The sequence below is a fragment of the Plectropomus leopardus genome, chromosome 13 (genome assembly GCF_026936395.1).
Source record: "Plectropomus leopardus strain MGB_pleo_1.0 chromosome 13, ASM2693639v1, whole genome shotgun sequence".
NCBI lineage: Eukaryota > Metazoa > Chordata > Actinopteri > Perciformes > Serranidae > Plectropomus > Plectropomus leopardus.
In genome coordinates, this window is record NC_142188.1 from 21,895,087 (window position 1) to 21,918,004 (window position 22,918).

The 22,918-nt window shown below is 40.3% G+C and overlaps 2 protein-coding genes across 6 annotated transcripts in view; both read left to right on the plus strand.

Annotated features, from left to right (window-relative positions):
* The window catches only part of golga4 (golgin A4), a 28,947-nt gene extending 10,134 nt beyond the window's left edge, over nucleotides 1–18,813 (plus strand). For 4 of the 5 annotated variants that reach the window (XM_042501530.2, XM_042501531.2, XM_042501534.2 and 1 more), the window contains 15 exons: nucleotides 713–796; nucleotides 1,541–1,688; nucleotides 1,773–1,951; nucleotides 2,281–2,379; nucleotides 2,486–2,641; nucleotides 3,081–6,895; nucleotides 7,763–7,884; nucleotides 8,338–8,468; nucleotides 9,799–9,885; nucleotides 12,360–12,380; nucleotides 12,555–12,623; nucleotides 12,988–13,063; nucleotides 16,125–16,207; nucleotides 17,854–17,940; nucleotides 18,053–18,813. In XM_042501530.2, coding sequence (XP_042357464.2) covers nucleotides 713–796; nucleotides 1,541–1,688; nucleotides 1,773–1,951; nucleotides 2,281–2,379; nucleotides 2,486–2,641; nucleotides 3,081–6,895; nucleotides 7,763–7,884; nucleotides 8,338–8,468; nucleotides 9,799–9,885; nucleotides 12,360–12,380; nucleotides 12,555–12,623; nucleotides 12,988–13,063; nucleotides 16,125–16,207; nucleotides 17,854–17,940; nucleotides 18,053–18,067 — 5,172 coding nt within the window. In that variant the 3' untranslated portion in view covers nucleotides 18,068–18,813. The remainder of the gene's footprint in view (nucleotides 1–712; nucleotides 797–1,540; nucleotides 1,689–1,772; nucleotides 1,952–2,280; nucleotides 2,380–2,485; nucleotides 2,642–3,080; nucleotides 6,896–7,762; nucleotides 7,885–8,337; nucleotides 8,469–9,798; nucleotides 9,886–12,359; nucleotides 12,381–12,554; nucleotides 12,624–12,987; nucleotides 13,064–16,124; nucleotides 16,208–17,853; nucleotides 17,941–18,052) is intronic. The other variant, XM_042501532.2, reaches the window with a different exon arrangement.
* Nucleotides 18,814–20,236: 1,423 nt separating this feature from the next.
* itga9 (integrin, alpha 9) overlaps nucleotides 20,237–22,918 on the plus strand; it is a 65,244-nt gene continuing 62,562 nt past the window's right edge. Inside the window, exons 1-2 of the mRNA XM_042502004.2 lie at nucleotides 20,237–20,715; nucleotides 21,007–21,134. Coding sequence (XP_042357938.1) covers nucleotides 20,525–20,715; nucleotides 21,007–21,134 — 319 coding nt within the window. The 5' untranslated portion in view covers nucleotides 20,237–20,524. The remainder of the gene's footprint in view (nucleotides 20,716–21,006; nucleotides 21,135–22,918) is intronic.

The following is a 22,918-nucleotide window of genomic DNA, read 5'->3' on the forward strand; positions in this document are numbered from 1 at the left end:
AGACTTGGTTTCACTTTTTGCCACAAATTTATGTGTTGTATCTGCGGTCTTTTTTGGGAACAGGGGCTTTCCTGTGTCGGGAAAAGGAGAGGTTAACAGGCGCGTTGCCCTCTTAAGCAGCATGAAGGCATCCTGGAACTGCAGGGCTGTGCTGCTCATCCTCCACCTTAGACAAATATCCCATAAAACAGACCATCTGTCTGTGATTCCAGACCTTCAGCTCAGGGATTTTGAATCTGTTATTTACAGTCTGGTCGACAGAGTGTTGTCTGCTGTAGTGGCTTTTTTTTGTATATTTACAGCAACCTTATACATTTTTAAAGTTTGCTCTATGAATTTTTGAACATCAAGATGCTGTTAACCCAAAGTTTGCAAAGATACTGATACTTTGGGTCACACAAAGATAAAACAGCTGAGAAATACAAGCAGCCCGGCGTTTCCTGTTTAGAAACCACTGGTTACACAGCGGTGCCACAGGAACACAGCTACTACATGCCACTGCTGCTAAACTGGGCTGTAATTTAGGTCGACTTGTTGGTTTAGCTGGGCTTGTATACACTCTCGGGTTATTTGGCTTGTGGGCGAGGCATCCTGGGTGGTGCAGAATACATTTTGAAGTTATCTGCCCAAAGCATGGACAAGATATGAATCGAAAAATCAGAAGTGGCCCTGTGTAAAGTATGACATACTGTCAAATGTTTTATGTTTATAGGAACTGCACACAACAGAAAAGACTAAGTTGATCACTCAGCTGCGTGATGCCAAGAACCTTATTGAACAGCTGGAGCAGGACAAGGTGAGTAAGGAGTTTTTTTATGCATTAGTCACATCTTGATTGACGGTCCCGCAAATCCAGACATGTCATGTTTTTTTTACTCCGCAACTGAGTAAAGAGGTCTGACACCTTGAAGTCCCATGTTGTTTCTTTTAAACTTTGACCCCGACTCTGTGGGATGAACAGCAGCTCAAGAGATCTGTGTGAGGAATGCTTAAAGCATTTAAAGTCAGAAACAATTACAGACATTTGAGCTTAAGTCAGAGCAGTGGTGGAAAGTAACTCAGTACTTTTACTCAAATACTATAAGTGCAAATTTGCAGTACATGTTCTTTACTTGTGTATTTCCATTTCCAGAGACTTCATATTTCTACTCCACTACATCTCATTTTTTTTTTATAGATATGTGGTTCTCACAGGACAGCCACACTATAAATACATGTTGATGTTGTAGAATATAATGCATTGCTGTTGATTAAACAGGACAAAAATGAGTTAAAATGAGCACAACCATAAACATCTACAGAAAGAAAATGCAACGTATACATTAATGCAGCAGAAACATTCATCCAAAAAAAGTGTGAATGCAGGACTTGTAGTGCAGTATTTTCAGTGTGGTATTAGTACATCTTGCAGTGTTGAGTTAGGGTGTAAAATACAAAGATAGTACTTACAAAATCAACACCAGTTTAGGTGTGAATTCATTTACTCAGACCATGCAGTTAAAGGCCTGATGTTCTGTCATGCATTGCTGCTGGCTTTCAGGGAATGGTCATTGCTGAGACAAAGCGTCAGATGCATGAGACACTGGAAATGAAAGAAGAGGAGGTCGCACAGCTCCGCTCCAGGCTCCAACAGGCTACTGCTCAGAAAGAAGAGTTACAGGAGCAAAAAGAAAAGGCTGAGAAATCAGGTGAGTAAAATCAACCTCTGAAAGTTCACGTGTATATGCATTTTGTGGATATGTTAAATGATGTGTTGTTTTTTTTCCTGAAAGCATTTGAAGAACTTGAACGAGCACTGGGTGTAGCTCAGAGGGCGGAGGAGGCCCGTAAACAGCTGCAGGTTCAGCTGGAGGAGCAGGTGAAAGAAGTTGAAAGGGCCAGTGAAGAAGAGAGGAAGACTCTGCAGCACAAACTCACAAAGGTCAAACAAGAGGTTGTTGCCATCATGAAGGTGAGAAAGTGACGTCTGCTGTATTTTCATTGCCCTATGAGTCAGCTTCAATGAAGTAAATCTAATGTGTCACGTTTAACAATACACAACCAAAATAGTCAAGACACTGACTCACCAATTGAAGTATTTACATTGGAAAAAATAATAGTAAACTGCAAACTATTGCGCTTCTGACTTGTGGGAAGCGCAAGGCAGATTCACTTTGTTTGATTTTGGTTGGTTTTGATTTGGTAGATTTTTAAAATGCATGTCATGCTGAGAAGTGTCTTTAAGAACACAGAAAACCACTACATACATTTTTAAAAAATTGTTATCATTTATATCATCAGAAATCATCAGAGGAAACGGTGGCCAATATGGAAAAACTCCACAGTGAAGCTTTGGCTGCGAAAGAAGAGGAGATGACTGCCAAAATCAACAAAGCTGTGGTATGTGCCAAGGGTTCTCATTTGTTTAATTTCGCAACGTGATCAAATTGATCAGATGAAAAATAGTCACATTAGAATTTTGATTGTGTGCTGCTTGTGTATTTAGGAACAGTGCAAAGAGGAGTTTGCCCAGTTAGGAAAGGAGCGAGAACAGCAGTCCTCTCTGGCTTTGGAGGACGTTGAGCTACAGAAGATAGCTCTGAGGACTGAAGCTGATAACAGGGTTAAAGAGATACAGCTGGAACTGGAAGCTGCAAGAACTGTGAGTGTTTTTTTCTTCACAATGTATTAAAGAAAGTGTTAAGTAGACATATTAATTAGGGTCGACTGAATGCTTTGAGGCTCAACAAAAATTGCATTTATATGATCTGACTTATGTATTCATTTAGTTATTTGGAAAGCTCTCAGTTCTACAGAAACGCACACACACACACACACACACACACACACACACACACACAGTGAGAGACACGGATTTATTCAAGACAAAATTTAAACTGAAATACTGTTCTTCCCTTGTATAGAAATAATACACACACACACATCACTCCTGGCCTTTTCAGTTTTTAATATTTTGTAATAACTGTACTGTTTAAGTACAGTCCTACTATTAAAAAAAACATGATTATTTACCATTTGTTTTTCAGTTAACATTATGACATTATAGAAAAAACTAACAGCTTATGTATATGTGATTGCAGAGAGTGTTGGAGTTGGAGAGCTCTCAAGAGAAGATCCCACAAGAAGGATCAAGTCTGTCTCATGAACTTTCCAGTCAGCTGGAGGAGTTGAAGGATAAACACAAAAAACAAATCTCTGCATTAGAGGAAAAGCACCAGGAGGAGCTGGAAAAGCACAAGGGCACCTTAACCCAGCAGAGTAATGCTGCTCTTGAGGAGCTCAAGGAGAAACAGAGAGCTGAAGTGGAGACCCTTCTGAAAGATAAAGAGCTGCAGTTTCAAGCACACGTTGAAGACATGAACCAGAAGACTTTGGAGAAACTGGATGCGAAGCAGGCAGAGTTGGAGGCGGTTTCCTCTGAACTTTCTGAGGCTTTGAAGAGTAAACAGCTTCTGGAGGAGAAGTTGGTGGCAGCTGAAGATGCTTGTCGTTTAGCTCAACAGGAACACGAGAAGAAGTTTCAAGATCAGATGGAAAAGCACAATGTAGAGCTCTCAAATATCAAAAAGGAACATAAGCAGTCACTTGGGGATATGAAGAAATCTCTGAAGGAGGAGCTCAATGCATTGAAAATTGTTCTGAATGAAAAGGAAAAGGAAATTAAAGAACACATCCTAAAAGAAAAAACACTACAAGATGTATCAGATTCCACTGTACAAGAATTAAATGTCAAGGTTAAGGAACTGGAGGAGCTGCAGGCACGTTTGTCACAATCCCAACTGGAAAGTGGGAGTCTAAAGGAATCTAATGCACAGTTGAGTAATATGTCAGAGGCTCTTGATCAGTGTAAGAAAGATTTGGCAGATTTGGAGCATCAGTTGGAAGCAGCAAAGACAAACTGTCAGCAGAAAGAGAAGGCACTTCAAGAATTAGAGCAGCAATTACAGCAGACCAAAACGGAGCTCTCCGAACAGAAGACATCACTCACAGCAGAACTGAACACTAAACAGGAAGAGCAAAGTCGCCTCAAGAAACAGCTGGATGATGAAAAAGCTGCCCACGAGATGAAGTTGCAAAACACTGTCACTGAGATGGAAGCTAAGCTGAAATCACAAGAGACAAAAATGGAAAAGTTGAAAAACAAAGCCAAAGAAATGCACGAGAGTTTTAAAAAAAAGCTTCAGCAGAATGAAGAAACCATGAAGCAGGAACTTGCAAAGAAGGAGAAAGAGCTTCAGCAGACAGAGCAACAAGTTCAGGAGAAAATTGTAGAGATGGCCCAAAAAAGTTCCCAAGGCCTCAGCAGTGCAATGTCTGAGCTGCAGGCCAACCACAAGGAAGAGGTGGAGAAACTACATGACACCCATAAGTATGAGATTGAGGAGCAGGAGCGTCGTTGGCAGGAGAAGTTGGGGCAGCAGGAGGAAGAATTAACGGAGAAACATTCACATGTACTACAGGAGAAGGCCCAGGAACTGGAGGAAATGTCTCAGCAACTCAGCAAAGGCAAAGAGGAGAACGAACAAGTGTTGCACGAATTAAAGGATTTAAAGGAGGACCTGGCAATTCGAGAAACCACTGTGCAGAAGCTGCAAGAGGAGCTTAACGAAGCAGCTGTTAAGCTTGAAAGTTTGTCTCAGGGCGAAGCGTTGCTCAAGGAGCAAATGGAGTCAGTGGAGAGGAACCTTAACCAGGCTCTGAAGGAGAGAAACTCCCTCCAAGACGAGCTTAACAAGACAAAGGAAGAGAACAGAGAGAAGCTAAAGAGCTTGTCTGGAAAGTTGAAGGAAACAGAGAAGCGGCGTAAAGCACTGGAAGGTTCTAGATCTAAGGAGAGTGCGGACTTGCAGAATAAATTTGAAGAAACTGCCATTCAGCTAAAAGCCAAGGAAGAAGATTTCCAGCAGCAGTTAATTCTGATCAGAAACCAAATGGAGCATTGCTGTAAAGAGGTTGAGTCAAGGGTGGAGAGTGGCTCTAACGAACTCAGTCAGAGAGTTGAATGTAGGTTGAAGGAGCTGAAAGATAAACTGGACTGTAGTCAGAAAAAGGTTGTGAATCTCAAAAACGCCATTGTCACTAAAGCAGATAGAATTTGCACTTTAGAGGAGAATCTCCGCCAGCAGATGGAGGAGAATAAGAATCTATGCATTTCATTAGAACAGACGACTGCTCAGGTAAATGCTCATATGGAGCATGTCAAAGCCTTAACACATGAGAAGGAGAATCATTCTCAGTCTATCAACGAGAAAGCTCTGAAAATTGAGGAGCTGAGTGAAGCAAACAGACACATATCTGAAAGCATGAAAGCAAATGAGTTGCAAATCAGTAACTTGGAAAGCATCATCAGTGACTTGAAAAATCAGCTAGCAAGTAGCATAAAAGAGAAGGAGGAAGCCATAAATCAGCTGGACCAGCAGTATACAGAGGAGAGACGACAGGCTGCTGCTCAAATGGAGGAGACCATTGAGAGATTAGAGCAGGAGAGGAAGTCTGCTTTAGAGCAGGCGGATGCACTCAGGAACAGTTTGTCTGAGTGTGAGAACAGGGCAGAGACAAAGCTGACCCAGAATGACAACACTATTGCATGTCTGCAGACCAGGCTCGATGAGCTGCAGCGAGAAATCTCTGAAAAGAATGAAGCCCTGCAAAGGCTGGCGGCGAGTATTGACAATCAGTCCATCAGCAAGTCAGAGATGGACCAGGTGCTGAGCGAGAAGGAGCAGAAGGTCAGCACGCTCACCTCGGAGCTGGATAGCTGCATCGGTCGCCTCAGTGAGCTCCAGGAGCAGTTAGCCTTAAAGACAAAAGAGTGCGACCAACTCACAGCTGACCTCAAACAGCAACACAGCATCAGGGAGAATGAAAAGAGGGAGTTAGTGGAGCAGCTGCAGCAGACCCAGATGCAGTGCGCTCAAAATGGTGATTTGGAGCAGGAGATGGTTGAAAAGCTACGCTCCCTTGAGGAAGACAACCAAACTTGTAAAGACAAGCTTGAAAGTCAAAGGGCTGAATTTGAAAGGACGAAAGACGAGATCATCAAGAGCAAAGAGGAGAGTCTGAAGGCAGCCGAGGAGAAGTTTTCTGCGGAGAGCGCTCGAAAAATATCGGAGCTGAAGAAGAAAGCCGAGCAGAAAATCGGTCAGATTAAAAAACAGCTGACCTCTCAGCTCGAGGAAAAAGAGCAGGCGATCAAGGCTCTTCAGACGAGCCTGGAGGAAATCAAGATCAATGAAACGTCCGGCAAACAACACGCAGAAATGTTAGAGGAGAAAACAAAAACACTCGAGGAAGCTCTGGTCAAGCTTAAGGAAGAGCAGGAGCAACAACACGAACAGATTCTGAGTAATGAGAGACTCGAAAGAGAGAAGTCTTTAGAGGAATTGAAAAACTTGTATGAAGAGAAGCTGTCCTCACTGCAGAGTGATGCAGCACAACAAGGGGAGCTCAAAGAAAGTGAATCAGCACTGCGTGAAATTGAGGCAAAGCTAAAAGAAGCAGAAGAGCAGAATGGAAACCTTCTTGCTGAAATAAATCGTCTGAAAGAGGAGCTCTGTGCGAAGGAGGCCCAGATCGATCAACATCAGGCAACTATTAAAGAGACGCAAAATCCATCTGAACCTGATGCTGAGATAAAGGTGGAATGTAGCAGCATGCAGCAAACCAAGAGTGTGATGCAAACCAAGATGGAAAACCACTCCCCGATGCAAGAGGTGGAAGGCGACTCTCTGGAGTCTCTCAAGGACAAACTGAGTCAGCTGAAGAACGAGAAGGAGAAAATCCACAAGGACTTTGCCAGACTACAGAAAGACATGCGCGTGCTGAGGAAGGAGCACGAACAGGACCTGGAATACATGAAGAAAGAGTTGTTAGAGGAGAATGAGAAAAAGCAAAAGTAAGTTCATGGTGTCAATTTATTCTTGTAATTTATAATGAAAAACTAAAGGCACAGTGTGCAGGATTTAGGGGTATACACTGGAAGACATAGAATATGATATATACATTTCTTTACTGAAAACAGGAGTAGTTGTGTTTTAATTACCTTAGAATGAGCCGTATATGTCCACACAGAGAGCGGGTCTTTTTCACTAAGTCCATCATGTTGCACCGCCATGTTTCCAGAGTAACCCCAAACAGACACGCCAAACACTTGCTCTTGATAGGGCCCATTTTGCCAGCCACCGTACTTTGCAGCTCCTCCACGACGAGCAGCATCAGAAAAACACACTTTTTTCAGTTTTTTTTAAACTGGTTTTAATTCCCGGGTCCATTTGTTTTGGAAAGAAAGCAACCTCTGTGGATAATTCGGCTCTGAGAAAAAATCTCCTGAATGTCTGGATCTTAATTTATCAAAAAAAAAAAGGTGAGCACACATAAGCAGGTGCTGGGCTAGCGGCCTGCCCAAAAACATCAGAGAAACACTAATTGGTAATGTGAAACAGCTTTATTATTTTTTTGTTTTGTTTTTATCACCTGGTCAGTTTGTTTTGGAAAGGAAGAGGCCTCTGTGGATAATTTAGCTCCCAGTAAAAACCCCCTGAACTTTGAGCACTGAAGAAAATCTAACCAGGAGAAATTTCAGCTGGTTGCAATCTGCAAACCCCCCTAAATCTTAAACGCTGTTCCTTTAAAATGCATACTAACCTATATTTGCAGATAGGAGGTTGTAATGAATTTGTGTTCTGTAAATATTAAAACACATGCTTGTAGTGTCCATACTAATTGAATACATTTGCTGTATTATCTGTATCTGTTTGAACAGAGTGGAGTTGGAAGATGTGGAGATGAAGCACAATTCTGCTATCAAGCAGTTAATGAGGGAGTTCAACACACAGATGGCTCTGAAGGAGCAGGAGCTAGATACAGCAGTGAAGGAGGCCATTGGTGAGGCGGAAGAAATGATTCTCCTTTCATCAAATTAAACTGACAAGATTTACAGCTGGGTTGATGAGGATGGTACACAAGTGGTTTCAATCATTATCTCTTGTTGTGGTGAAATCCTCTCATTACCCGACAAACCACTTCTGTTTTAGGCAGCTAAAGAACTGCCTTAAAATGAAAAAAATCAAAGCGAATATGTCTCACTTTCATGTACAACAGTAGGGTGGAATAATTACATGGAAACATGTTTTTTTTTTAATCTTGACGCTGGGTGGAACAAAAATTAAGGGATCATTGCGTTTGGAAACAGTGCGTCTGAATTGCCATGTTTCCTCGTTTCCTCTTTGGTTAAACTGTGTTACATTCCAGATGGGATGTGACTGAGTGGTTTGGAATATGAACTTGGTTATTTTTTTTATGTGCTAACTTTGGCTTTGTTCCCTTTCCTCGACACAGCGAAGGCCCAAGCTGTCGAGTCAGAGCTCATCAGCAGCCATCGCGAAGAAGTCGGTGATCTGAGGAAGGTGATTACGCAGAAGGAGGATGATTTGCACAGAACTGTTCAGAAATATGAAGAGGTTATACAGGTACTCTGAAAAGATGAAGCCAAAAAAACATGTTTTCCCCAAAACAAGACCCCGTTTTATAGGTTTAGCATGAACTCCACCCACCATTTGGATACTATCACTGTACTAGTTGGCAGCTATGTTCCCTCAGTCTAAAGAGGCGGTTCCCAACTTCTTTTTGTCTGACACATCCCGCATTCCCGCCAGATAAGTACCCCCTCATTTTCACCAACCATTATGATCTGAATGTATGTATTTTAATTTAGATTAAACTGATTGATTTAAAGTGGAGATATAGGTATTTTTCTGCTTTATCCTATCATTATGAAGTAGATGTTGATTGCACACTGTAATTGCTATAGAATAATGACATCATTGGCAATTAGATTGGTTCCCTATTAGCCTTCCTTTTGTTATGCAATTATGTCTGCCACCTTTACGATCTCCCAGAAAAGAAGGGCATGATTTGAGGCTACCCATTGGGTAACCAAAACAGGAAGAAGTTAGCCTTTTTGTTTTCTGTGGTAGCTATCAGCTGCCTTAAGTTACTAAAAAGTGTTAATGAAGGTTCTTTGCTATCCGAAGCAGTTTAAATGGTGGATGGTGGAACAACCAAATAACTGTGGAAACTTTACAGTGTAAAAGACGCTCTCTGAGGAAAACCGAAAGCGATCTGGTTGTCTCTGTGAAAGTAGCACCAGCAATAATAGCACTTTGAAGTATAAGAGACTGGGAGCTGAAGTTGTCTGATTCAACTTTAATAATATTAATGACCTATTTCAATAATATATCCACCACTTTAAGCAAACTGTTGCAACTGTGTATAGTATTAGCTATCTTTCAGCTGTTTATAACTATTTAAAGCATTTATCTGTGACCTTTTTCCAATTATTAAGTCTTTATTTATTACATTTTTACTGTTTTCTCTTTTCCGCTTGCTTGCTAAGTAGTTTTTTTGTCTTAATCACAGCATTGTCAGGATGTTATAGCTGACTACAACTATCAGATTTTTTACATTTTTATAATCAAATCAGAATTATACTACTTCACAAACTGTCTACATGTCCTCTGGTAGCCCCCTCCGTAGGTAAACCAGTGGTCTATGAAAACCTTGAGTTGATTACCAATGAATGCCTGCTGAATGATTTATATTTGGAAATCTGTCAAACAATTACTTAAGAACAGTCACCGTCTGGTCTAAAATTTTCTCCCTTACTGTCTCGAAACATAATCAAGAGTAGGGGCCTTAAATAAATAAAGGCAGTTCTTTGACTGATCAGACCAACATGCTTGAGTTGTGATGCTGAGATGAAACATAGGAAATGACTCAACCTTTTATTATTTTTTTCAGAGTCGAGAGGAGGAGATGGGAGACAGAGTGTGGCAGGTTCAAAAAGAACTGGAGGAGCTGCAAGCAAAGAGCCATGACACTACAGAGGTACAAACCTGTCTGTCCTCCTCTTCATATTCACCAGGTCAAACATCTGTGACCGGTGTCACAGCTGGCTCATTTATCTGGGAACATTTTTCATTTATACAGATGTAGAAATTCATACCTGCAGCCATTAAAGTCCATTATGTGTGAGACTGGTGGCTTAGATTAAATTTATATAGTCATTCTGTTGAAACCATCAGTCATTATGAAGTCACGTCACAATGGCTGTATGAAATCACTTTTTTTCAGCTCCCTCGTCTCCTCTGAGAAAAGGCTGTCTGATGGAAGCATTACTTGTTTTGAATGACAGCCCAATCCAGACGCATATTTGTGTCCCGTACCACGAGGCCTTTATAGATACTTTTCTTATTTCAAAGTTCACATCCAGGTTACCAGACTTAGCAGTGTTTGGTTATCTTTTCCTTTGTCTTGCTTGGTAATTGAAGGATTCCGCCTAAGAGCTCAGGGACAATTTGCTCACATACTTTGCTCTGATCAGTCTCTCGCTCCAGTCGTGTGGCTGCTCTCCAAAGCGCGCCGGATACTGTGGAGCTCGTTTGAATCACTCAGGAATGTTCCCCTCGGAAAACAGAGATTGTGAGGCAGCAGCAAGCCTCAATCCCTGTTCTCAATTATCATCATGCGAGGTGATTCTAGACCCATAGATTTATACTGCAGCGATACTCACAGGCGAGAGCTCATACTGGAGAGTCGCCAGAAAGGACAAAAGTACTCCAGGGAGACATTTTACCCAGGTGTTGAGGTGCCATGAGACCCCTGCGCTGATTCCTCTACCTTTACGCTGTGTCCAGATGCACACAAACACAAAGAATTATGTTGCTCTCTCTGCTGCATTTTTCCCTGGTGAGGTAATAACTTTATGGGTGGATTGTATGGGTTCATGCACAGGGAGGCCTTTCCCACAACGGGCCTCACAAACCATTCTTCATTTAGACAGTGGGTCAGTGTGTCTCTCCATGGAGACAGCAGCTCAACACTCTTTGAGTTTAGACCTGAGTCTGGAAAAAATATAGAAAGGATACAGTTTAAGGGAGAGTTAGTCCATTTCTCAGTTCTTGAAAATAAATAAATTGATAGTAATATTAATACATTTTATTTGTGGCCGCTTTTTCAGGACACACTGACAGATACAAGAAACAACATCAGACAATCACAGAATCTCTCTGAGAGCAGCGGCACACAGTCGTGCCAGCATTTACTCCTGGCAGTCATTTTAGACCTCCTCCACCTGTGTGTGGCTCCCACAGTGGTTCATAAAATATGGTTTAAAAAAAACCCTGCTAATCAATTTCCTTAAACAGCTGGGCGCTATAGCTTTTGGAAAATATTAATTAAACAGGACCAAACTCCCTCTTGGTTGGGAAGTATTTTCAGTGGTTGATTGATACAAATTGGTTGCTCTAGTCAGAGCATTCAGCTGCTCTGCTCCTCAGCTCTGGAACTCTCTCCCACCTGACCTCCGTAATACTGACTCACATTTCACATTTTAAATTCAATCTCAAAACTCATCTATTTAGACTAGCGTACTCCATCTGACCACCACCATTGTCCATTTTCCTCTTTCTTTCTTTCTTTCTTTCTTTCTTTCTTTCTTTCTTTCTTTCTTTCTTTCTTTCTTTCTTTCTTTTCTCTTAAATCTTTTTAAATTGTATTTTACTGGCATTCTTATTTGTTTCTTAAACTCTGTGTTTGTTTTTTATGATGTAAGGTGACCTTGAGTGTCCAGAAAGGCGCCTATAAATAAATTGTATTATTATTATTATTATTAATTTTTATTGTTATTGGTCTTTTTCTTTGTTGACGACAAGAAAAATGTAGAACATCAGCAGAATTGTCCTTTAAATGAATATTGCACATTTTATTTAATTATTATTATGTCATAACTGACTGAATTAGAGGTTTCACAGAATAGTCCATTATCGGAACTACTGGTCGACGTTATGTATCGTAAACTAACCGTCCATCTATGGTTTAAGCACTGTACTCGGGCAATGCAGCTACAGCAGATTTGGGGATTTGTTGACGTCGCAGTTGTGAGTTGAAACAGCCCTCTAATTCCTTCATATTTGGTTGTTGTTGAACATAGATTTGTCATTAGGTTATGCTATGTTAAATAAACAGAATTTAAGGTTTTTAGAGGAGTAAAGACTCCAATTATTCTTACAAGAAATCATTAGTCTGGTCAGATATCAGCTCATTTATAAACAGCCTCACAGGAACAATTACACACTCTGCCATTTCACCTCCTCACAATGTAGGTCCCCCCTAAATCAGCTAACCCTTTACTGGTTGCAGTTGAGACTTTTTTCGTGAGAACTGACCGTTCTTATTGGTTGGAAAAACATTGACTACTTTTTGGGAGTTCACCAGTCATGAAAACTTAATGTGTGTAGTAACTTATGTGTATTCTGTTGTAACATTCAATAACTTGTTTTTTCTTTATTTTTTGGGCACAGATGAGCACAGAGGAACTGCAGGTATGTTTACTGGTCACAGTTTCACAGTTTTTTTTCTGTTTATAGGATCCCTATCATACCAGTCCATTTCCACTGTAAAATGTTTGTTTGATCAAAAAACATGCATCACACTGTGTTTTTCATTACATGTTTCAGTTTTCACTGATATTGACATTCTTTCCCTCTCTGACTCAGGCTCAGCTTGCCGAGAAGACGACTCTGCTGAGTGAGGCTCGACTGAAGGAGCAGGGCTTTGTTGAGAGAGTGAGTGTCAGGCCCTGTGTGCTCTTCACAGGGACAAGTGGACAGCAAATCCCACGCAGCGTATTCCCATCATTCTGTGGCCTCCAGCAAGAGCAGCTACTGCTCTCCTGCTGGATCAACTTAATTACAAAGCACATCTGTTTACATTTGGTTTAACCCTATAAACAGTCACAGCAACGCCTCCCACAGTTTTTCTCACACACATCGTCATTCTCTGAAACATCCCCCCGAGGATGATCAACAAAATGCTGTGCTTATGTCCCATGCAACAATTAAGCTAATGCATAGCATTAACCCACTGGGGTCAAAATGTTTTTTTATATTATTATTAATCTGTGCATGCATGTGTGTTCTTCTACGGTAGATTCACTCGCTTGAGGACAAGATTAAATGTTTCCACCGAACCACTGTTGTAACTCATCTCGGGAGCACACTCAAAGGTAATGTTAACACCATGAATCACTTAGTTCTGCGTCTTGAACCAGTTTCCTTTTAGATCAGCATAAAGAGGATGCTTTGCAGAATGCTTGAACAGGTTATAGTATCACTGTAAACATACACATCACATACTCTACATACACCTGCAATATAAGGCTACATCCACACAAATATGTTTTTGTTTTTATACACATATATTGCTATGTTTACTCCTAGTGTCCACACTTTTTGTGTGTTTTTGGAGCGCCTATAATAGAGACCTTTTAAAACGCTGAAGTTTTAGTTTGAAAACAGACTCAGTGATCAGATTGAAACGTTGCATTTCAGTCTGGATGGGTAAAAAGGAAAACTTTTAAAAATAATGACACAGACGCACATTTTCGCTTCCTGACTCAGTCATGACGTTATAACTTGGTCTAAGTGCCTTTTGTGATTTTGTCCTACTTGTGTGTGCAAGGTTAATTCTTACCCATTGCCATGGCTTCCTCTGGCGATGGATAATCCTCCTTGCATCACTGTAATATATGCTTTGCAGCGACTCCCAATCTGTTGTCCGCCACCTTGACCACCTCATACCCAAGTGTTTGTCTCAGTACCAGCTCCACCTCATCGTAGGTCCAAGCAAATAAATCTCTGGTCTTACTTTTCACCATCTTTGAAGTATTTTTTGTAACTCAGCAACCAACTGCTGAGTTGGCAATCTGATTCCTGTTTATATCTGCATGCGCATGATACATGTGCATGAATGGTTACGTAATATTAGTTTCCAGGCATGCTTATTTGGACAGAGATGATTTCTGAAACAGTGCTAAAACACTCACACCCTGCAGAAGATAGTTGTCATTTTAAAATGCTGCTTTAAAATAAAAATGTATTAGTGTGGATGTGGCATTAGATAGGTTACCTAACTTTAAGAAAACAGATTTTAAAACCAGAACACATGAATATTTATGTTGTTATCATATGTAGCTTAGCTGCTCTGCAGGATTGCAGGGTTGGTGTTTTTGCAAACCACCAGCAGTCTGCCTCATCAGCCAGCCCCCACGTCGCTTTGTGGATCAGAGATGGGACAAGAGATGCAGATCCTGAGAAGTGTGTGGGTGTGTGGCCTGGTTTTTAACGTCCTTTTGAGGACTTTTTAGCCAACTAAGTGTGATTTTAGGCTGGTTAAGATGAGAGCTGTGGTTATAATTAGGGTTTGGTTAAGGTTCGAGTTAAGAGCTCGGGTTAGACATATAACCACTGTGGTTAAGGTTAGGGTAAACCTCTGGGTGCTTACTGTAAGTCAGTGCTGTATCCCCAAGTATATCGTAAACTGAACACAGTGTGTGTGTGTGTGTGAGTGTGAGAGAGATGGGGGAGATAGATTGCATTTTACCCTCCTCTTAGAGCTTCCCTGCTGGTGTAATAAAGAGAATCTGCTGTCTGAAAGGGGGCCGTGAAGAAGCCATCCTTGGATTTAATGGGTTTTGCAGATTTTGGTCTTAACGTTTCCCACACAGGACCCTGCAGACTTTCAGGTCTCAAATCCACTACTTCCAGTACACATACTATATCCAGCCTAATACCTACTCTCCTTCCTGTATTCCCTTTGGATTACAGTACTTATTAGTGAAGACGTCTTCCACTTATTATGAATCTGTTGAGCCTACTTAAATCACAGAGCTGTGGTTTCAGGTGGAATCAGAGGGCTGTTTATATGTAGGGAGGGAGGGCAGGCTCCGTCAGGGCACCGTGGGGTCAGGAGGGCAAAGGCTATGGGATTTATTGGTGACCCATTGCTTCACAAAAGAGATCAAAGAGCTGTTTGCACCTCTGTATCACCTTTTCCGGTCCTCTAACCACACAGTCACCCCTGGCACATGCGAGGACATTTAGCGCAGCCCGAATGATTATTCCAGATAAGCAGAGAGCAAGTGGGTGTTGTTCCATATTAAAGAGCTGAGGGGGATATATCAGTGGAAGAAGCAGAAGTCTAAGTGTTGCCAGCCCTGTTAATGCTGTAACACAGTTTCCCATTCATAGTTTTTAGAGGGATAATGGCATTATAGCTTTGGGCGTAGAAGTAAAATGTTCACTCTTTGACTCTTGTGGTATTTATTTGCTCACGCTGAGTCTCGCCGTTCTTTCCTGTGCTTTTAGTCGGTGCTTAATTTGAACCCATACCTGTGCAGAAAGTGGCTCTGTATATGGTTGCTAACAAACATGAGTTGTTGTTGGGTCAGGATTCAGCTGGAGTATTTGACAAAGGAAGGCATTGTCATGTGCTAGTCTTATTTTAAAACTAGAAAGAAGATTTTGTAATGGTTATGAAAGTACATCCAGATTTAGAGTTCATAGCAATCTTTTATTTTACTGTATTGATACAGAAAGTCTCTTAAAATGTATTATCTCTTTCACCAGAGAGACATAGCAGCATAGAGTACCAACACATAGTCCCATAAAACCAGCTCTCACATATAACGCAGTACTGGGTCCTGAGAGGGTGCATGGCTTTCCAAAACAGATACATTCTTCATGAAATATTATCTCAATATGACAGCTGTTTAGGGATGTGAGCACATATTGATACACAGGGTGAAATGTTTTGTGATACTGTATCGATCCTCAAAAACACTAGTGATTCTTAAGTGTTTCGATTTTTTTTATTTTTCTTAATTTGTTACGTAATGAATCCTGCAAGCGCTTTTATTTCTATTTCTAACTGATATAAACGAATGTTAACTTTTTTGCTCAGATTTCACAAAAATGAGTGCTCTGACAGTGGATGTTAAAGGGACTGTGATAAATACAAATGCAGATCCCACTGTTCTGATTGCCTTTAAAAAAGTAAACGTTTTATGCATTTGTGGTGTGCTCTTTATATTATGACTTTTTTTAAAAAATGATTTAAAAAAGGCAATATATCACAATTTATTAAACTGTAATCCCTGTATTGTGATACGCATTGTATCGGCAGATTCTTTTCAAAGCAGCTGATTATTACATCTTATACAGTGTGCACTGTCGTGTGACTGACCAGGTCTCAGATGATTAAGTGGCTCTTCCTGTTTGTTTTCACAGATCCTGTATTCAACAGCGAACCTACTGAGATGGAGTACCTGAGGAAGGTGTTGTTTGAATACATGATGGGACGAGAAACAAAAGTATGCTTTTGATTTTCTTACAGTACTAAACTTAAATGAACATTGAGTAAATGTTTTTATGCTTTTGACATTCTATGCAGGAATTGTCAGTTACGGTACAAAGACTGTATCACCAGTGAAAGTGAAAGTGAAAGCAAACCCCAGATTCATTTCTGCTTTGGAATGACTTTTTTCTGCTTGATGTTTTCCGTGCTGTATGCGGGGGGTTTTTCTCGACGCTGTCCATGATTTTTCGTAGCTTCCTTTAGGATGCATCTGGTTGCTACGGTTTTATAAAGTCCCGACCTTACCTCAGTGTATTGCTCAGGAACATCCCGAAATACAGCAGAATAAGAAGAAAATAAGACAGAGACAGAGTCTCTGCAAAAAAATACTCCGCCACACTCTCAGTGTCCATGTAGTTGGTTGACTGTGAAAACATCAGGAACAACAGTGGAATTAAGTCCACTGGCCCTATTTTAATCGTGTGCAGCGATAAATGCAAAACAGCAGGTCCCAGACAGTTTGGGCATCTCACCTGCTGCTGATCCGAGGGTGCGGTGATTAATAAAATCACGCTCAGCCCATCACGTCACTGAGTCCCATAGACCTAAAACAGCTGTGCTGATCACAGTGATGTATTATAACGACAGCTCTACAAATATAAAGATGCTTCTTCAGGAAATGGTATCTTGTCTGGGTGGTTCACAGTGACATGGTGTGAAGGGTGTGTTCATTTGTACAAAGATAATAGCATTAAATTATGAATTTTTTAAAAACTGTTTATTGAGCTGTTTATTTGATTGCATCAAACCGGTGCAATTTAAATCATAATTCTGCTGTTTTTCGTGGTACAGACGGTTACATCATATCAAAAAATGTGACAGCTGCATTTGCTGTTTAGCAAATTTCAAGAGGAAAACATGAACTGCTAACTATTTTTTTATTCATTTATTTCTTCTAAGTTGAAAGGAAGAACATTTAAAACCACTGCTTTTAAATAACTAATGATATCAGAGGGTCAGGCCATCACATCTTCTTTTGGCAGGATACCCATTGACCTCTGTCCGCCACACAAAACGTGAAACCATTTAGGACGCCAATATAAAAGTCATGTTGTGTCCAGCCACTCTGGGTAAAATTAACAGTGATCTCCCTAATTAACAGTGCTGTTGACATGGTCCTAAAGTCAGCGGGATTTTCCCAGCTCCTCAGCAAACAGTTAGTCTTTATGGCAACACAGCAGACCTCCTTGGTGCGGAGGATGTCCCCCAGGCTGCCTGCTAGCACATACATCTCGCATGACGCAGACTTGCCATTCAAAGGCATGCTGGCCTTGTTTAGTGTTAGTTGCACGGTTAGGTTTCCTACACAGCAGCTCTGTTTCTGATTATCCCATGTGTTTACGGGGAAATGCATGCACACTGGCAGATAGGCCTGGAGTTGATTTTTTTTTCTTGTTGAGCTTTAATTGACAAAGAACAAGCTCGATTTGTTTGGATCATGGTGTTAAAGGTAGGGCGTTAGCGTGTCTGGTTTCATGAAAGGGATGTTGAGAATTTGTACCAGGGGAAACAGAGATTGAAAAAATATATTAAATCTTTTTTCTTTTTTTTTAAATTCTGATTTTAAAGCTTTTTTATATATTTGCTGCTCATCCTCCTCAGACAATGGCCAAAGTGATTACCTCCATGCTCAAGTTTCCTCCAGACCAAGCGCAAAAGGTTTTGGAAAAAGAAGACTCAAAAGCCACTGTAAGCATCAGTTACCTGCTGAGGATAATCTCATGAGCTCATTCACTAAATTCACCTCAATTATTCTTAGTGCAAGATTTATTGAATCGGTCTCATCTCTCTCCTTTCACAGCCTTGGTTACGATGAGCGTGTTAATGTTTCGGGTATTAATGGATGAAAATCTGCTGCTGCTGCTGCTGCTGAAGGGAAAGACTGCCATGGATTTGATTAAGCCCTTCTCTGTATTTCTTGTCATTTTGTGTGTGTGTGTGTGTGTGTGTGTGTGTGTGTGTGTGTGTGTGTGTGTGTGTGTGTGTGGTGTGGGGGGCGGGGGTTTGTATGTGAGCACACACTGGGGCATAAGTGTTATGTGTGCGTGTGTGTGGTGCTGTATGAGTGAATATATCTTAAGGTACGAGGGAATTAGAGAATATGCCAGAAACACAAATCTTCCACAAATCTAGTTTTACCCTGAAATTTAAGTTTTTGTTAATTTATATGTTTTAGATGAAGTGAAATTGTTTCCTTTTTATTTTAGATTGTGTCTATACAGATTGGCTTGTGCAATAAATTATATCATTATCACGTGTTGATGCTGACAGGTCAGTTGATTTATTAGGTTTCTGTGTTGTGCTGTTGTCTGAATCACTTCCTCTGTAAAACTGTAAACGACCCTTTAACTGTGCACTCGCACCACATTAAGATATACTGGCCTCTGGACCTTGTTTGTTTAACACAGCTTTTCTATGCTTTATATTTTGTCACTACACTGACATAGAGACACAAAAAAACACAAACTGTACATTGTATTATGATAATTAAGACTGTACTATAGGGCACTATATGACTTGCTATACATTTTCAAATTAACAAATTAAAACGTATTTACAGAACACCTTTTGTCACTCCTTTATCCGTATTATCATACAGTATCTTTTGTGTCAAATGCAATAGGTAATCTCATTACCTGGTTTTACATTGTTTAGGCTGTCAAACAGAGGGTAAAGTATGATAACGTCCTGTTGAAATAGAGGTATGAGGAATGTAGACATCACAGCAAATCTTTGTTTTAAAGATCCGGTGGGGTCACATCTTAGGTGAAGGTAACCCTTGTTTGACCTTTTTTTAAAAAAAAAAAAAATCCTCCGCAACAATTCCATATAAAGGATATACATACAAGTATTTGACCCTAAACTAAAATTTAATAGTCAAGTACAGTAGTGGAATGTCACTGAGTATGTTTACTCAAGTACTGTTCTCGAGTACAAATTGAAGGTAATTTTTTCATGCCCCTTTAAACTCCACTACATTTCAGAGGATTATATTGTGCTTTTTCCTCCACTACAATATTAGATCATTTAAGTTACTTTACAAATCAAGATCTTTGCCCACAAACCATATGAAAATTAACGTAGCTGAAATAATCACTTGATTGATTCAAAAATGAATTGGCATGTATTTTCATAATTTGTCGTTTTTTATGCAAAATATTTAATGGCTCCAGCTTCTCAAATATGATGACTTGCAGTGTTTTGTTTTTTTTTACTTATTAGATTGCTTTAAATGTTTGGGTTTTTTTTTATAATGATGATAAATACTTCATTTATTTATAACCTCCAAGATGCAGCCCAAAGTGCTTAGCAAGACAAGATCAAAAAACCTAAGCAAAGAAGAAAAAATTAGAAAAAATGGCAGTAATAACGACAGAAGTAAGTGCGAGCAAAACAAACAAAGCTTATTAGGTCTCTAATTTCTTTGAAAAGATGATTTCTATGAGCAACAGTGTTTTTACAGAGTGGTATTAGTATTTGGGTAAAGGATCTGAAAATTTGCTCCACCACTTATTAATGCTGACACCGACAAGGATTTTGATCTGGTTGTCAGTCACTGTAACTTAACTTAAATGCAGTGAAGTTTACACTAAAAATTCTCTCCTTTAAAAAAAGAAAAAAGTAGAAAAAAATCTAAAATTGCATTAATTATATATGAAAATCTATGAATATGTAAATAAAATTAAGTTGCATGCTGTGAGTGGGAAACGTTAGATGGCAGCAGTGCGCCCTCATCTCACAGTTTAGGTGAGCGGAGCCCCCAAAGCTCACGGGTGAAATGTGATGCTTTGCGCCTCAAAACCATCCGCGTCTCTCCATGACCGCGTTACCAGTGTCAGCGCACCAGCATGAAAACCCATTCCGGTTTAAGTTTTCACATTAAAACCCACGACTTATAAGAGCTGTTCAACCAGCGGCGATGCTTTTATTTTGAGTAAAACTTCCTTCTATTTCCGGTCTTGTCCTGCACACCTCTGGGTACCTTGACACCAGTGACCGCATTTATCTCTGGGACAGGGAGCCTGCGAGCAACAACTTTCTCAGATTGACACAGAATGGAGAGAAGCTGACGCACCGTTATTTACCGGACCGTTAACTTTCCTCCTCAAGCTTTTCCTCATGCCATCACAGCCTACATGCGCTGCTAGACGAGGGGAAAACAACTGAAAGATAGTTTTGTAACAGTCTGACAACCCCAGAGCTGACAATTCCCCCTGACTGCTTTTTTTCTTCTTTCTTCTACTTTTTGGATACTTTAACCGCGTTATTACGCATGATGCGCAAAGGGATGGCTCCACTTCGGAGACACAAAACGGGAGTACAGAATGTTTTTTATGTCTATCTCTCTATTTCAGTGGCTTATTCTTACAATATAGACTTAGAACATCCTTTGGTGTTCCGCGGACCCAATTCTAGTTTTTTTGGCTATTCTGTGCTGGAGCATTATCATGACAACACACGCTGGTGAGTCCCATGTTTCACTGTTCCTGGAAATGATGCTATTTTCTGTCCGTGATGTAATGAATTTGTACTTTTGAGGCAAATGTTAGTTTCTTTGGAGCTCAGAGTGCATCTACACCCAATGAATACAAATTATAATGCGTAATATTCCCCATTATAAGCCATTTCTGTTCGTACTGTAACTTTTTCTGCCTGCAGACGATTTTCTTTTTTGTTGTTGAAAGGTTTCAGAGACAGATTAGAGATACTGCAAGGTGTTTGTCCCATCCTCTCCTCCTCTCCTCATGTCTGCAGGGTAATAGTAGGGGCACCAAAGGCAAACTCTACCTACAGTAGCTCTGTGCACTCTCCTGGAGCTGTATATAAGTGTCGAGTTCACAGCAACCCAGAGCGCCGCTGCACAGAGATGGATCTGGGAAGAGGTCAGTCACCACTGCCTGCAGCGTAAATACAAGAGCACATAAAGACATGTACACTAACTGCAGCCTCAGGACAACACATGCACCCACACAGACACACACACACACAGCATCTCACAGAAAAGTTCACTATCTGGTGCTGCAGTCCACACACACACACACACAGACACACACACATACATGCTGAGCCTCCCTGCAGCTTTTCTCTGTCCACTCTTTGCCTAAACTCCCCCAAGCATCTGTTTTGTTTTATCAGAATAATGCAGCCTTATACTGCTATTAACAGTGCGACAGTTGTTCTTTTTAGTTCTGAACCTGCTGTATGGAGAGACACGCAAAAAGACAAGAGGGTCCTGTCTGCAGACGTCCATAAATAATTTTGATAAATATGATTTATGCTTCTGCTAATATTTTCCAAGCACGTGAGCCAAAAGCTTCAGCTCCCCCCCAGTCCCCGGCTCTGTTCTTGTGGTCAAGAAAGCCGGGGTGCACGCATGGCTTTAATATTAACCCTGTGCTCAGTCAATGTGTCACCAAAAAAAACATACATTATCAGAGTGAGCGTGTGCCGCACCAGTGCTCAGTGAGCCACATGGAGCAGAGGAGCTGAACTCTGACGGGCCTCTGGGAGCTCCCAGCACACTGACACAGAGAAACACTCACAGCTACATGCCATTGTGCTGAATCAGTTGTCTGCAGGGAGAAACAGAATAAAACTTTGGAAAGGAAGGATATGGAGTCTTTAAAAGAAAATTTGCAGAGGTGCCGCAGATCTTTGTCTTTTCATTGGCTTTATTCTCCTTAAGGGCTGCAACTATTAGTTATTTTCATTGTCGATTAATCTCATTGTTATTTCCTTGATTATTCAATTAGTTGTTTGGTCTATAAAATGACAAAAAAATGTGAAAAAAAGGTTGTTTCCCAAAGCCCAAGATAAAATTCTCAGATATCTTTTGTCCACAACCCAAAAATATTCAGTTTACTCTCACAAAGGAGTAAAAAAACGACAACAACAAAAAGAAACAGAAAATATTCTTTGGAAAAAAAATCAACCAAGTTAATCAATTATCAAATTACTTGAATAATTTAACAGCTGACAGCTATTCGTATAACTGTTGGAGCTCTATTCTTCTTGTCATGTACTGTACCTTTATGTTAATTTTTTACTTTTGCTGGATTTATGTTCTTAATCATCCTTATGATTTGTTTATCATAAACTGGTCCAGGATTTAAATACACTAATGTTTATAGCATCACAAAGCTGTATACATCATACAGTAAATTATTTGGAGTTTTATATTTGTTTAAAGTCAGTTGTTTAATCCTCATATGGGCCCTGCAGTCTATAGCTTATGTTGAAGTGTCCTGGTTCCCAAATTTCTGTGTGAGTGCATGTGAATGTTCATCAGATGAGCAGGAGGCACTTTGTGGTAGCCTAGTGTTTGTGCTTTAAAGTGCTTTGAGAGGTCCTTAAGACTAGAAAAGTGTTACATAAATCTATATTAAGTCCATCTTCCAACTGAATTTGGAGTGGACATTTTTCATTGTTTTCTGAAATTGATTCAGATGACTAAATTATCAAAATTATCCTTTGTTGCAGCCCTTAAGTGTCTCTATCCTTAAAAATATGTGTTTACGTGTTAATGGAAAAATTGAACATTGATCAATAGCCTATTATCAGACTTGTTTCACCCTTTAACACCTGGATCGACATCGGTTTTCTTGTGCTGTGTTCAGACGCCTTTCACAAGCATTTAACCCTCTGACACCTGAGAAAATTGATTGGA